The 15,941-nt window shown below is 44.9% G+C and overlaps 1 protein-coding gene across 1 annotated transcript; it reads left to right on the top strand.

Annotated features, from left to right (window-relative positions):
• The first annotated feature begins 522 nt into the window (after positions 1–522).
• On the top strand, positions 523–11,275 carry LOC147354664 (immunoglobulin alpha Fc receptor-like). The gene is made up of 5 exons (XM_086354572.1): positions 523–695; positions 1,563–1,598; positions 5,655–5,939; positions 7,757–8,044; positions 10,821–11,275. Exons 1-5 carry the CDS (start codon positions 662–664, stop codon positions 11,048–11,050), a joined length of 873 nt encoding a protein of 290 aa, XP_086210698.1. The 5' UTR covers positions 523–661; the 3' UTR covers positions 11,051–11,275.
• The last annotated feature ends 4,666 nt before the right edge of the window (positions 11,276–15,941 follow it).

Below are 15,941 nucleotides of genomic sequence, written 5' to 3'. Positions count from 1 at the left end.
ATCTGTCTGTCTACCACCTACCTGACTATCTATCTATCTAATCTATACTCTCTATCAATCCATCATCTATTCATAGATTACAGGTTTAGATATAATTATAGGAAGATTATTCTTTAGACATGAATGAAAAAAACATTCCTCTACATGCCACCATTGAGATAATTCCCAACATAAGAGTACACTGCCTGCCTGATCAAGACCAAATGGATATATTTGGTCCATGAATTCCATGGAGGTTATGTGGATCCATAGCCATCAAAGCCACATGGCTTTGGACTGATGGATCAATGAAGGAAAAGCTCTGTCTGTATGGCACACATCTAATAATTTTCTGTCCCCAGCCCTTCCCCTGGGATGTGGGATCTTGTCTGAAGGAGGATTTGAGCCCCATTCAACACTGGTGGAAGAAAATGCTCACTTCTCATCTGAAACATAAACAGGAAGGTTGATCTCCTCTTAGACTCTATCTCAGGGCCCCCCCCCCCCCAGAATGAAGTTCTTCGGGAAGGAACCATTCCTCTGGGGCAATAAATGTAGAAATTCTCTGACGAGGACCTCTGAGTTCATACTTCCTGTGGGTCTCACCGTCTCATGAGACTCTGTCATCTGTTGATGTTCACTGTCAAGAGGCTACGTGGGCTGAGGCTGGCCGTGCAGAACCATGGCCCCCAGAGACATCACCCTCTTCTGTCTCGGTGAGTCCCCAAATGCAGGTGGGTTAGAGGGGAAGATGGGGGAATCCAAAATAGTCAAGGTCTCTCTTAACTGGTGACTCAGACAGTAAACAATCTGCCTGCAGTGCAGGAGACCTGGGTTCAATCCTTGGGTTGGGGAGTTCCCCTGGAGAAGGGAATGGCAACCCACTCCAGTATTCTTTCCTGGAGAATTGCATAGACACAGGAGCCTGGTGGGCTACAGTCCATAGGGTGGCAAAGAGTCGGATATTACTGAGCGACTAACATTTTCACTTTCTCTTAACATAAGAACTTAGTGATTTCAGTGACTGCCAAGAAGACTCTGCTCTCCTGAGTGGAGAGATGGTCTTTGCCCAGATATGTGTCTGCCCAAGCCCATGCTGGCTTGTAAGCCCATGCTGGCTCAGTTGTCAAGTTGGCCTTGCCGGGTTTGTTCAGCCCATGCCATGCTGTCTGGCAGTCCACAATGGTTCCAGAGTTCCTGCAGATGAGAGCCTTAGGGGCTGGAATCTGGAAGATAAAACTAAGAGATGAGCCTTTTTTGCTGTTGAAGAGAACAAATGGTACCTGTATGTCTTTATGTTGTTGTTGTTGTTCAGTCGCTCAGTCGTGTCTGACTCTTTGAACCCATGGACTGCAGCATGCCAGGCTTCCCTGTCCTTCGTTATCTCCCAGAGCTTGCTCAAACTCATGTCCATTGAGTCAGTGATGTCATCCAACCATCTCATACTCTGTTTCCCCCTTCTCCTCTTGCCCTCAATCTTTCCCAACATCAGGGTGTTTTCCAGTGAGAGTATTTCTGTTGAGTAATTTATAATAAAGGTTGGAAATTAATGGGTGGAGTTTTCATGAATGTCTTTCTTCCAGTGCTCTGTCTTGGCCAGAAGATTCAGGCACAGGATGGTAAGTGTTTCTAAGTCTCCTCCAATCCCCTTGCATCCTCACGGCAACTCTGGGATAGAAAAGTCTGAAGCTCAAAGGGATTCCAATGTATTTCCTGTTCTGTTGATCACTGTCTCTGCTGCGTTCCTTTTGCACAACTTCTACCTCACTTTGGAATCTTTGGATCCCGCAAATTCATGCTCAGACCAGGATTTAGCCTTTGCCTCCGGTAGGCTGACTGTCCATCCAAGATGCGTGTTTTACTGAATGTTCACAATGGCAGGGATGAGGAAGTCAGGAACCACCTTCCATTGCCCAACATTCTTCCTACATCAAAAATGTTCTCACAATCTTAATTCTCCGCAGTCCATCCACATTTCTTCACTTAAAGGGACACTGCCTTAGAGAACTTTATGTAAGTGGCTTCAATTCTCAGAACCAATTTCTTTGTCTATAAAGGTGACTTAGATGGTAAAGAATCTGCCCGCAATACAGGAGACTTGGGTTGGACCCTTGGGTCGGGAAGATCCCCTGGAGAAGGAAATGGCTATCCTTCCAGAATACTGGCTTTCCACTCCAGTATTCTTGACTGGAAAATCCCATGGATAGAGGAGACTGGTGGGCTACAGTCCATGGGGTTGCAAAGAGTCCAATGTGACTGAGAGGCTAATACTTTCACTTTCAAAAGAGAAATAAAAATAACAATGAAAGCAGATTGGATCATGGGAGGATGGGATCATGTGATACAATTTGGGGGATTAATGGAGATAAGGCATGTGAATTATGTACATGGTAAGTGTTTTACCTGTGATGGGCTTCTCAGGTGGTTCAGCACTAGAGATACCTCTGATGATGATGGTGGTGAACACGAGGAAAAAAAGTCTCTGAAGTCTGTGTAGGACCCAGTCTCCACTTTCCTTGATTCATTCAGTTCAGTTCAGTTCAGTTCAATTCAGTCGCTCAGTCGTGTCTGACTCTTTTCGACCCCATGAATGGCAGCATGCCAGGCCTCCCTGTCCATCACCAACTACCGGAGTCCACCCAAACCCACATCCACTGAGTCAGTGATGCCATCCAGCCATCTCATCCTCTGTCGTCCCCTTCTCCTCCTGCCCTCAATCTTTCCCAGCATCAGGGTCTTTGCAAATGAGTCAGCTCTTCGCATCAGGTGGCCAAAGTATTAGAGTTTCAGCTTCAACATCAGTCCCCCTAATGAACACCCAGGACTAATCTCCTTTAGAATGGACTGGTTGGATCTCCTTGCAGTCCAAGGGACTCTCAAGAGTCTTCTCCAGCACCACAGTTCAAAAGCATCAATTCTTCAGTGCTCAGCTTTCTTCACAGTCCAACTCTCACATCCATTCATGACCACTGGAAAAACCATAACCTTGACTAGATGGACGTTGGTTGGCAAAGTAATATCTCTGCTTTTTAATATGCTGTCTAGGTTGGTCATAACTTTCCTTCCAAGGAGGAAGCGTCTTTTAATTTCAGGTTTCAGTCACCATCAGAAGTGATTTTGGCTCTCAAAAATATATAGTCAGCCACTGTTTCCACTGTTTCACCCTCTATTTGCCATGAAGTGATGGGACCAGATGCCATGATCTTCGTTTTCTGAATGTTGAGCTTTAAGCCAACTTTTTCACTCTCCACTTTCACTTTCATCAAGAGGCTCTTTAGTTCTTCTTCACTTTCTGCCATAAGGATGGTGTCATCTGCATAACTGAGGTTATTGATATTTCTCCCAGCAATCTTGATTCCAGCTTGTGCTTCTTCCAGCCCAGCATTTCTCATGATGTACTCTGTATATAAGTTAAATAAGCAGGGTGACAATATACAGCCTTGACGAACTCCTTTTCCTATTTGGAACCAGTCTGTTGTTCCATGTCCAGTTCTAACTATTGCTTCCTGACCTGCATACAGGTTTCTCAAGAGGCAGGTCAGGTGGTCTGGTATGCCCATCTCTTTCAGAATTTTCCACAGTTTATTGTGATCCACACAGTTAAAGGCTTTGGCATAGTCAATAAAGCAGAAATAGATGTTTTTCTGGAACTCTCTTGCTTTTTCGATGATCCAGCGTATGTTGGCAATTTGATCCCTTGATTTATTACCTTCTTTTAAAAAGTTATTTACTTGTTTGGCTTCTCTAACTGCTTTAGAAGACAGCTTTCCCTATATGGTGAGGAAAGAGCAGAGAATCTGGGGTAAGATAGTCTTAGTTTCCAAACCAGGTTGGAGCACTCTTCAGTTTGTGGTCTTGAGCAACTGGCATGGTTACTCCAAGCTTCAGCACCCTCACATTAGGGTGAAAAGCAGAATTGCATGTGGATAAGGGTTACCATGGCAACAAAACACCAAGCAAACCGCCTGGCAGACTAGCGGGCACTCTCCAGCACTCTTAGTTGCTCAGTCGTGTCTGACTATTTGTGACCCCATGGACTGTAGCCCACCAGGCTCCTCTGCCCGTGGGATTTCTCAGGCAAGAATACTGGAGTGGGTTGCCATTTCCTTCTCCAGGGGATCTTCCTGACCCAGGGACTGAACCCAGGTCTCCCATACTACAGGCAGATTCTTTACTGTCTGAGCCATCAGGGAAGAGGGTAGAATTAATGTGTATGGGGTCTGCTTTGAGGGCAATGAAAATGGAATAGACAGAGATGATGATTGCACAAGATTGTGAATGTACTAAATTCCACTGAATTGTATACTTTCAACATGGTTAAGTTTATGTTATATAAATCTAACCTTGATAAATAAATATATATATGCATATATATATAAAGGAAGGAATTTTATTCATCAAAAAATCTTTCAGTTCCTCAATAACCTAAATGCCCAATCCAGCAATTCCACTCCTATACATGTAACAAGAGAAACCGAAACAAGAGATTCTAACAAGATATTTGTACCTCCATGTTCATAGCAACTTTATTCACAATAGCCAGAAGGTGGAAAAAAACTCAAATGTCCATTGACATGAATGTATAAGCAAAATGTAGTCTATATGTACAGCGGAATATTATTCAGCCATAAAAAGGAAACGTATTCTGATACATGCTACAACATGGATGAATCTTGATGACATTGCACTAATTTAAAAAAATTTCCAGACACAGAAAAGCAAATACTGTGTTATTCCACTGATACAAGGTACCTAGAATAGGAAAATTCATAGAGACAGAAAGTCAATTAGAAATGACAAGGGCCTAAGAAAAGAGAGAGTGAAGAGTTATTGCTTAGTGGTTATAGGGGTTTTGTTTGGAATCCCGAGAAAGTCTTGGAAATAGATGCACAATATGGTGAGTATAGGGCCTTCCCCCATGGCCCGGTGGTTAAGACTTCACTTTCCAATGCAAGGGATACAAGTTGGATCCCTGGTCTGGGAGTTAAGATCCCACATGCCTTGTGACCAAAAAACCAAAACATAAAACAGAAGCCATATTGTAAAAAATTCAATAAAGACTTAAAAAAAAATACTCCACATCTACCTATCCATATCTATACCTATACTGGAGAAGGCAATGGCACCCCACTCCAGTACTCTTGCCTGGAAAATCCCATGGATGGAGGAGCCTGGTGGGCTATAGTCCATGGGGTCGCTGAGAGTTGGACACAACTGAGCGACTTCACTTTCACTTTTCACTCTTATGCATTGGAGAAGGAAATGGCAACCCACTCCAGTGTTCTTGCCTTGAGAATCCCAGGGACAGGGGAGCCTGGTGGGCTGCCGTCTATGGGGTCGCACAGAGTCGGACACGACTGAAGCGACTTAGCAGCAGCAGCAGCATACCTATACCTGTATCTGTCTATCTAGATAGATACATAGATATACACACACATATAGTGAGTGTAATTAAGGCCACTTAGCTGTGTACTTAGAAATGGTTTAAATGATAAATTTAATCTTTATATAACACATTTCATTTTTGCCACAATTAGAAATTACCCCCAAAAAATTTTAAGGAAGGAGCTATAAGTCTGTCACACCCTTCATTTAGTTCTTCCCCCCACAGAAAAAGAAAAAAGTATGGTTTCTGCATGGCAGGCCAACTGAGTATGGGCCCTGTTTCCTTTTAGAGAACTTTCCCATTCCTATCATATCTGCTACGCCCAGTTCTGTGATTCCCTGGAATGGGTCAGTGAAGATCTTGTGCCAGGGAACCCTTGAGTCTTACCTGTACCAACTGGAGATCCTGGAAAACCTCACCTACAAACAGGTGGAGAAGAAGTTGGGATTTCAGGAGGTGGCGGAGTTCATCATTAACCACATGGATACAAACACCGCAGGGCGCTATCAGTGCCGATACGGGAGAGAACATCGCTGGTCAGCACCTAGTGAAGCCCTGGAGCTTGTGGTGACAGGTGAGGCTGTGTGCAGGTCTCCGACCCTCCAGTCTTTTTCCTTTCTTAGTTTTTCAGAAATGTTATTTTTAGAACAGTCTCAAATTTCCAGGGAAATTAAGGTGATGCAACAGACAGTGCCCATATACCTTGCACCCAGTTTCCCCTATTCTTAACATTGTTGATCAAAGGCTTATTAATAGGTCTTTTGTTACCCAAACGTTATTGACTGCAGATGTGTCAACACATTTTTAGAGAATGATACAATTAACATCACTGGTGCAAAGTTGTTAGAGGTTAGAATTTATCAAGAATTCACTCCACAACTTATGATTGACATTATCATTTACATTTTGCTCCACTAGGTTTTTGTTCTAACCTTGTGCATATTATAAATGCAAGTTTATTACTGTAGAATTTTCAAAAATGATGCATCGAGAAATTTTGAGTGAAGAATTTTTCAGTGTATTTTTTGCAGTTACTTTCTCTGTTTGTCTGAGCAACACATATACTAGCATCTCAGAAGATGATAGATCTTCAGCATAATCGCTGGGTTCCTTTGTCCATGGGTTTTCCCAACCAAGAGTACTGGAGTGGGTTGCCATTTCCTCCTCCAGGGGATCTTCCCAACCCAGGGATCGAACCCTGGTCTCCTTCATTGGCAGATGGATTTCTTACTATCAGAGCCACCAGAGAAAGCTCCTGGGATTCCCTAAGCAGTGAACAATTAAAATATCTTCATTTTCATAAGAAATCCCTTTCAACCACACCTGATTTTATGTAAATAAGGTGACTTTCGGAAAGCACCTAAGGATATGAGCTGGTTTTCAGGAGAACCAACCAAGTAATAGGTGGGTTAGAATACTCAGCCCTGCCCTACCCCTACCTGACCTCCGGGGTAGGCAGAGAGGCAGGAGGTTGAATCCATCACCAATGGCCAATGATGAAATAATCAATCAGTCTTACCTAGGAAATAAAGTCCTGTACTCTTCCAGTTCTCCCCTCTGGCTGTTCCTGACACATGCTTTCATAAGCCAGTAATCTAGTAAGCAAGCTGGCTCCCTGAGTTCTGTCTGCCAGTCTAACAAATGAATTGAACACAGGAACTGCGACCCAACAACTTCCGACTTATTGCCAGTCAGAAGCACAGGTGACAGCCTGGACTCCTGATGGGCTCTGAAGTGGGAGGGACTTCTAGGACTGAGCTGTTAACCCAGAGCCCCAAACCGCAGGATCTGACGTTACTGCCAGGTAGAAAGTGTCAGAATTGAGGTGACGTGTGGGACACCCAGCTGGTGTCTCAGAATTGCTCAGCGGTCTAGGGAGGAAACCCACAGGTTGGAACTGGGAACAGAACCATGTGGCCCGTCTGGCTTTAGAGACTATATCACTGTCCCTGGAAGATAGCTGCTCATCTGCTTGTTCACTCAGCTCCATCTACAAGAATTTGGGACAGAGGACAGGTCCTGCAGGGGGCTCCCCAGATGGCTCAGTGGTAAAGAATCTGCCTGCAATGCAGGAGACCCAGGAGATGAGGGTTTGATCCCTGGGTCGGGGAAAACCCCTGGAGGAAGGCATGGCAATCCACTCTGGTGTTGTTGCCTGGATAGTCCCATGGACAAAGGAGCCTGGGGGGCTACAGTCCTTAGGGTCACAAAGAGTTGGACACGACTGAGCACATGCACATGTAGTGGTGAAATGGAATGTTACCACCTCCCGTTCCTTTGCATCAGGAAAACATGAGCTTCTGCTCTTCTCTTACCATGGACCCAAAATGAGTGGCGGGGAAACAGGGAAAGACAGAAATCTTGCCAACAATTCACTCTCTTCTCTTCCAGGCTTGTATGACAAACCCTTTCTCTCCACCGATGGGGGCCACGTGGCGACGCCAGGGGAGAATATTTCCTTCCAGTGCAGTTCAGCATACATATCGTTTGACAGATTTTCACTGAGCAGGCCGGGAGGGGCCACCCTGTCACGGCACCGAGATGCGAGACTCCAGGGGGACTTCACTCTGGGTCCTGTGAACCTCAGCTTCTCAGGAGTCTACAGGTGCTATGGCTGGCACAGTGGCCACCCCTATGTATGGTCAGCCCCCAGCAATGCCCTGGAGCTGGTGGTCACAGGTAAGGGCAACCCACCCCACCCCCCACTGCCAGAGACTTCTGTCCTCCTCCTCGAGGCTCTAGCTAGCTGTCCAGGGCCTTGGCATCAGGTAGGAGAACAGAGGCACTGAGAAAGAAGAACGGGGCAGGAGAGACTCGTGGCTCAGAGGACAACAGAGAAGACCTTCTCACCTATGTGACATGTGACTTTCACAGCGTGTCCCCGAGCTCTCCAGTGTCCTTAAAGATACATGGCCTGTTAAGAAAGGAGAGGCCCGCATTCAGAATCATCTTTAGGGGTGTCGTTGAGTCAGCAGATACCAGACACAACCTATGATGAACTCACTTTCTTTCATCACATGCTTAGTCGTAATGGGGAATCCTGACATTAACCTCTAATATAGAAGCCACTCAGAGAGGATGACTGGTAACTTAATCACTCATCAGGAAGACTCTAAAAAACTCTATCAAGAGCTTCATTTAGGGAAACTCACTGGCGCTCCAGGGATTAAGACTCGGGGCTTTGGGACCTCCCTGGTAGTCTGGTGGCTAAGACTCCGAGCTCCCAATGCAGGGGCCCTGGGTTCAATTCCTGATCAGGGAACTAGATTCCATGTGCTGCAACTGAAGATCTCACATGCTACAACTATAGACCCAGTACAGCCAAATAAATAAGCAAATATTTAAGAAAAAAAGGGGAGGGACTCTTCCCTGCTGGCTCAGTGGTAAAATATCTGCCTAGCAATACAGGAGATATGGGTTTCATCCCTGATCTGGGAAGATCCCACATGCCTCGAAGCAACAAAGAGCCTGTGCCAGAATTACTGAGCCTGTGCTCCACAATGAGAGAAGCCACCATAATGAGAAGCCCGAGAACCATAGCTAGAGAGTAGCCCCCACTCACCCCAACAAGAAAAAGCCCAAGCAGCAAGGAAGACCCAACATAGCCAAAAATAAATAAATAAATAAATAAATTTGTGTGTATATATATATAAAGACTCAAGGCTTTCATTACTGTGGACCTGGGTTTCATCCCAGGTTGGGGAACTAAGATCCCATAAGCCACATTGAGGTGTAACAAAAAAATTCAAAAACAGCTTCATTTTTATATTGTTTGCATGCATCACTCTGCCCAGAGGGAGCAAACATGAGTTATAGCAGAGGAAATCAACTGCTAGTGACTGAGTGGGATGACCACATTTGTCTCTCACATTTGTCTTGTCCAGTCATTCTACAAGCTAAGTGAATGTAGAAGTCATAGCCTTATAAGCTCCTGTGGCCAAACGGTCTTTTCAACTAATGATACAGGGTCAACTGGGCACCTGTGGAGGAGGGCTGAATTTATTAGCGTTTTCCTTTAATGTAGACAGTCACTGTATCTTGTTTTAGAAATCACCTCCTATCCCAATGTCAGGATGATCCTTTCTTATATTATGTTTCCAGACTTGAAATATTTTGCACTTTGCAATTAGGAATTCACTGTGAATTCCAGGGATTCCCTGGTAGCTCAGTTGATAAAGAATCTACCTGCACATGTTGATGTATGGCAAAACCAGTACAATATTGTAAAGTAATTAGCCTCCAATTAAAATAAATAAATTTATATTAAAAAAAAAATAATCCACCTGCAATGCAGGAGACCCCAGTTTGATTCCTGGGTCAGGAAGATCCCCTGGAGAAGTGGTAGGCTACCCACTCCAGTATTCTTGGGCTTCCCTGGTGGCTCAGATGGTAAAGAATCCATTTGCCCAAATCCACTTGGAACTGATTTCTATGTTTTAACAGAAGAGAGTTACTAGGATTTCTGAGCATTGTAATTTCACAATATTTTATTATATCCTTGAGCCCATGAGGTCCATAAAACAAGTGGATAAATTTTTTAAGGGTACAATGAATAGAAATAACTAGTGAAAGGCCACACACCAGTGAACCAAGGTCACAGTTAGCTTCCCTAAGGTTTTTGTGTTTTTATCACACCACATGGCATTCAGAGATCCTAGTTCCCTGACCAGGATTGAACCCATGTCTGCTGCAGTGGAAGTGCTCAGTCATAATCTCTGGACTGCCAGGAAAGTCCCAAATTTTCCCTAGGTTTGTCTAAACTTTTTTTTCCTACTTGCTTCCCAGATACCAATCATTGTATGAGAAAGGAACACATATGGTTCCGTGGGGTGAGACTATGTAGAGGAGAGAGTTTGGGGCTCTGGATCTATGAAGATGTTTCAAGGATATGATTAAATATTCAGTGAAACTGCCACGTGGGGAGGGGATGACGAGCAAACAGAACATCCTCATAACCACCTCCTCCCCCATTTACAAGATACCTCTGGGGACTCAGCTGGTACAAGATACCAGCTTTGGACTCAGGTTTAAAGTGATGTATAGAGACTTACAAACAGTGGTAACCAGCTTAGCAGTGCCATGTGGTGCCTGCGTGCTTAGTCGTGTCCAACTCTTTGCAACCCATGAACTATAGCCCACCAGGCTCCTCTGTTCATGGGGTTTTCCAGGCAAGAATACTAGAGTGGGTTGCCATTTCCTTCTCCAGAGATCTTCCTGACCCAGGGATCAACCCCGCATCTCCTGTGTCTCCTGCATTGCAGGTGGATTCTTTACCCACTGAGCCATCAGGGGAGCCTGAGATGAAGTATGGCGCTCACGAATGCATGCATTGCCTGAGGAGGGGGTCCCAGCGAACCCACAAACTAGGGAAATGAGCTCCCTTCCTGGGGCTCTTGGTCGGGAGGGAATGAAATATGACCAGCGATCATTCATTTCCTTCTAATGACATCTCTAGATACCACTAGCCAAGATCACACGACAGAGAACTGGGTTCGGATGGGCGTGGCGGGGCTGGTCCTCCTAGCCCTCTTGGCCATCCTGGCTGAAAATCGACTGGGCCCTCAGCTTCCACACCAGGAAGACCAGCAAGATCTGCCTGACCTGAGCTGGAGTTGGCAGAAAAGTCAGACAGAATGGACCTTTGGACTAACTCCTAAGGACCACCAGGGAGACTCCTGGAGCTGATGCTTCTTAAAAGAGCCAGCATCTGCGGAGTCCTATGCAGCTGCTTGGAGAGCACAAGGGAGACGGAGGTATGAAGAAGCTTGGATCCCCTTTCAAACCAATCAAATGGTATTTTCTTATATGCATCTGATATATTTGTATTCCACCTTTCTAGACATAGTTGAGAACATTCTCAGTATCATCTTGGCTGAACTCATTTCCTGTGATAAAAAATAATGAAAAGTATTCTCAGTTCTCCTTGCTGTTTTTCATCCTCCCTCTATAGACTTTTGGGCTTCCCACGTGGCTCGGTGGGTAAGCAATCCACCTGCCAATGCAGGAGACCCAGGTTCCACCCCTGGGTCAGGAAGATCTCCTGGAGGAAGGCATGGAAACCCATCCCAGGATTCTTGCCCAGGAAATCCCAAGGACAGAGGAGCCTGGAGGGCTGCAGTCTGTGGGGTCGCAAAAACTCAGACACGACTTGGCACACACACACACACACACACTGTAACCCTGTGAATTTGAATTTAATCAATTCTAATTCAGTCAATCCTGTGATAACCAATTATATCACATGAGCAAGCAGAGGTTCAGAAATCATATAATTTGAATAATGATAAAATGTGTGGATACAGAGTTTCTGTTTGGGAAGATGAAAAAGTCCTGGAGATAGATGGTCATGTTGGTTGCATGATGATATGAATGTCCAGAATGCCACTGAAATGTACACTTTAAAATGGCTAAAATGAAACTCTATGCTCATTAAATAGCAACTCTCCTTTGGAGGTATAGAGTTTCAGTTTTACAAGATGAGAAAGTTCTATAAATTTGCTTCACAACAATGGAAATGTACTTCACACAACTGAACTGTATACTTAAAAATGGTTAAGACATTATATTTCATGTATGTGGGGGGGGGGTTATCATAATAATGAAAAAACTTTTAAAAAATGGTTAAAATGGTACATTTTGGGTCATGTACATCTTACCACAATTTTTTAAAAGTTCTTTGTGGTCTATAGAAACTGAAAGTAGGTTAGTGGTTTCCCAATACTGGGAGAGAGACGGGGTATTGTACAGTGAGTGATAGTGGGTAATAGGGTTTTTTGGGGGGTTGGGGGTTTTTTAAGTTCTGAAATTAGATTGTGGTGATGGTTGAGTGACTGTGGAGATATAATTAAAAACATAGAATTATACACTTTAGATGGTAAATGTATGAGTATGTCAATTATATCTCAATACAGTTGGGATTTTTCAAGCATTGAGAAGGATTAGAGGGGTCCTAAGTTCGTGGAGGAATAAGATGGGGAGACCACTTTCTCCCCCACAAATTCATGGAAAGAAATTCTACAAAACAACTTCTGAACACTGGCAGAGGACATCAGCCACCCAGAAAGGCAGCCCATTGTCTTTGAAAGGAGATAGGCCAAAAAAAAAAAAAAAAAGACAGAGAGACAAAACAGTTAGGGACAGAGACCCATCCCGGGAAGGGAGTCTTAGGAGAAGTTTCCAAACACCAGGAAACCCTCTCACTGCCAGGTCTGTGGGGAGTTTTGGAATCTCAGAGGGCAACATAACCAGCAGGAAAAAAAAAATAAATAAAACCCACAGATGATGTGCCTAATGGCAACTCCCAGCAGAAAAGTAGCCCAGACACTCTCGTCTGCCACCAGCAAGCAGGGGCTGGACAGGGAGGCGTGGGCTGCATTTCTTAGGGTAAGGACTGGGCCTGAATACCCAGAGGGAAATCTGAGGGAGCTAATGTGAGATAGCAACACAAACTGTGTGATAGCCAGAGAGAGAGAGAACTATCCTGTGAAAAGCCCTAACCTAGGAGAAGGCAATGGCAACCCACTCCAGTACTCTTGCCTGGAAAATCCCATGGACAGAGGAGCCTGGTAGGCTGCAGTCCATGGGGTCATTAAGAGTCGGACACGACTGAGCAACTTCACTTTCACTTTTCACTTTCATGCATTGGAGAAGGAAATGGCAACCCACTCCAGCGTTCTTGCCTGGAGAATCCCAGAGACGGAGGAGCCTGGTGGGCTGCCGTCTATGGGGTCGCACAGAGCCAGACACGACTGAAGCGACTTAGCAGCAGCAGGGCACTGCTGGCCTGCTCTCAGAACAAAGGACTGAGTGAATACCAGAGGAGAGCTAGCCTGCTGCGGACCGGCCCATCCCCCGCCAGAGGCAGGGAGGCAGGCGGGGGGCACCCAGAGCCGGAAAGGGGCAATCTCGGCCCCAGAGATGGCATCCTCTACCAAACTGTGAGAAAGCTCCCAGTTGCTAACCAAAACCTGGGATTCTGGACGGTTGTCATGTGTCGGCAGGGTCGCAGCCAGAGATCAGCTCCCCAGAAGAGACACACAGCACACCTGAGAAGGCGCGCCCACTGCGCACCCAGAAAACCAAGCAGCTGGGATGGGGTAGGCGATAAAATGCATCCCCTACCTGAAGAGACTGCGCTTGCCAAGCACCTGGTTGCCTGAGCTGCTCGGACCTGGGAAGGGCACAAAACACAGGCCCAGCAGAGTCTGCGCCTTTGTGAAGTACCCAAGAACCTGAACCTGAGCGGCTTAGACCTGGGAAGTGCACTGAACCCAAGGTCCACCTCAGAAAGTTCCCCTGCAGAGCAACCTGGAAACTGAGCAGTGTAGACTGGGAAAGCATACACGCCATGAGCGGGGCAAACCCAGTGTGGCCCAGACACTGCGAGCACTCCCCATACACGCCAGTGATATTTGTTTGCAGTGTTCCTCCCTCCCCACAGCACACCTGAACAAATGAGCCTAAATAAGTGACCACCTTTGCCCCTTTGTGTCAGGGCAGAAATTAGACATTGAAGAGACCTGAAAACAGAATAAGCCAAAATAAACAGAGGGAACCGCTTTGGAAGTGACAGGTGCAACAGATTAAAACCCTGTAGTTACAACCAAATACATTGGAAGGGGCCTATAAATCTTGAGAAGTTTAAGATGGAACAATGAACTATCTGAAACTGAACTGACCCCATACTGCCCACAACAGCTCCAGAGAAATTCTTAGATATACTTTTACTATTAACATTTTTTTAATTTAAATTTTTTTCTTATTTTTAAGTCCTCAATTAATCCTTTAATTTTCATTTTTACAACCTACAAACTCCAGTACTTTGGCCACCTCATGTGAAGAGTTAACTCATTGGAAAAGACTCTGATGCTGGGAGGGATTGGGGCAGGAGGAGAAGGGGACGACAGAGGATGAGATGGCTGGATGGCATCACTGACTCGATGGACGTGAGTCTGGGTGAACTCCAGGAGTTGGTGATGGACAGGGAGGCCTGGCATGCTGCGATTCACGGGGTCTCAAAGAGTCGGACACAACTGAGTGACTGAACTGAACTGAACTGAACTACTACCTTGCAAAAAAAAAAAAAAAACCTATTTTTAAAGCAAACTTCATATATATTTTTTATAATTTTGTGATTTTATTTTGTTTTTTTAATAGTGTATTTTTGAGAGTCTAACCTCTATTCTAGATTTTTAACCTTTGCTTTTTGGTATTTGTTATCAATTTTGTACCTTTAAGAATCCAATCTTCAGTACCCATTTTTACTTAGGAGTGTGATTACTGGCTTGATTACTCTCTCCCCCTTCTGATTTTCCTTTTTCTCCCCCAGGTCACCTCTATCTCCTCCCTCCCCCTTCTCTTCTCTACCCAACTCTGTGAATCTCTTTGTGTGTTCCAGGCTGTGGAGAACACTTAGGGAACTGATTACTGGCTAGATCTCTCTCTCTCTCCTTTTGATTCCCCCTTTTCTCCTCCTGGTCACCTCTATCTCCTTCCTCCGTCTTTTCCTCTCTATGTAACTCCATGAACCTCTCTGAGGGTTCCAGACTGTGGAGAGCACATAGGGAATTGATTACTGGCTAGATTGTTCTCCCACGTTTTTGATTCCCCCTCTTCTCCTCCTGGTCACCTCTATCTCCCTACTCCCTCTTCTCTTCTCCATGTAACTCTATGAGCCTCTCTGGGTGTCCCTAACTGTGGAGAATCTTTTCACCATTAACCTAGATGTTTTATCATCAGTGCTGTATGGATGAAGAAGTCTTGAGGCTACTGTAAGAATAAGACTGAAAACCAGAAGCAGGAGGCTTAAGTCCAAAGCCTGAGAACACCAGAGAACTCCTGACTCCATGGAACATTAATTGATAAGAACTCATCCAAAAGCCTCCATACCTACTGAAACCAAGCACCAACAAGAGCCAACAAGTTCCAGAGCAAGACATATCATGCAAATTCTCCACTAATGCAGAAACATAGCCCTGAGCTTCAATATACAGGCTGCCCAAAGTCACACCAAACCCATAGACATCTCATAGTGGCTGTACTAGTTTGCATTCCCACCAACAGTGTAAGAGGGTTCCCTTTTCTCCCTGGGGCAATGCTCCCTCTCCAGCATTTATTGCTTGTAGACTTTTGGATCGCAGCCATTCTGACTGGCATGAAATGGTACCTCATAGAGGTTTTGATTTGCATTTCTCTGATAATGAGTGATGTTGAGCATCTTTTCATGTGTTTGTTAGCCATCTGTATGTCTTCTTTGGAGAAATGTCTATTTAGTTCTTTGGCCCATTTTTTGATTGGGTCATTTATTTTTCTGGAGTTGAGCTGTAGGAGTTGCTTGTATATTTTTTAGATTAGTTGTTTGTCAGTTGCTTCATTTGATATTATTTTCTCCCATTCTGAAGGCTGCCTTTTCACCTTGCTAATAGTTTCCTTTGTTGTGCAGAAGCTTTCAAGTTTAATTAGGTCCCATTTGTTTATTTTTGCTTTTATTTCCCATACTCTAGGAGGTGGGTCATAGAGGATCCTGCTGTGATGTATGTCGGAGATTGTTTTGCCTATGTTCTCCTCTAGGAGTTTT

This window comes from Bos grunniens, chromosome 18 (genome assembly GCF_055505025.1).
Source record: "Bos grunniens cultivar Pamir isolate PY7600 chromosome 18, Bosgru_T2T1.0, whole genome shotgun sequence".
Classification (NCBI taxonomy): Eukaryota; Metazoa; Chordata; class Mammalia; order Artiodactyla; family Bovidae; genus Bos; species Bos grunniens.
The sequence above is the reverse complement of the archived record's forward strand: the minus strand, read 5'-3'. Positions and strand labels throughout refer to the sequence as shown.

Bases quoted from the DNA above. Each gene is read 5' to 3' on its own strand.
- LOC147354664 (XM_086354572.1), top strand. From the start codon at position 662: ATGGCCCCCAGAGACATCACCCTCTTCTGTCTCG. The intron at 696-1,562 runs GTGAGTCCCCAA...TCTTTCTTCCAG, and splicing joins CATCACCCTCTTCTGTCTCG to TGCTCTGTCTTGGCCAGAAG. The intron at 8,045-10,820 runs GTAAGGGCAACC...TGACATCTCTAG, and splicing joins CCTGGAGCTGGTGGTCACAG to ATACCACTAGCCAAGATCAC.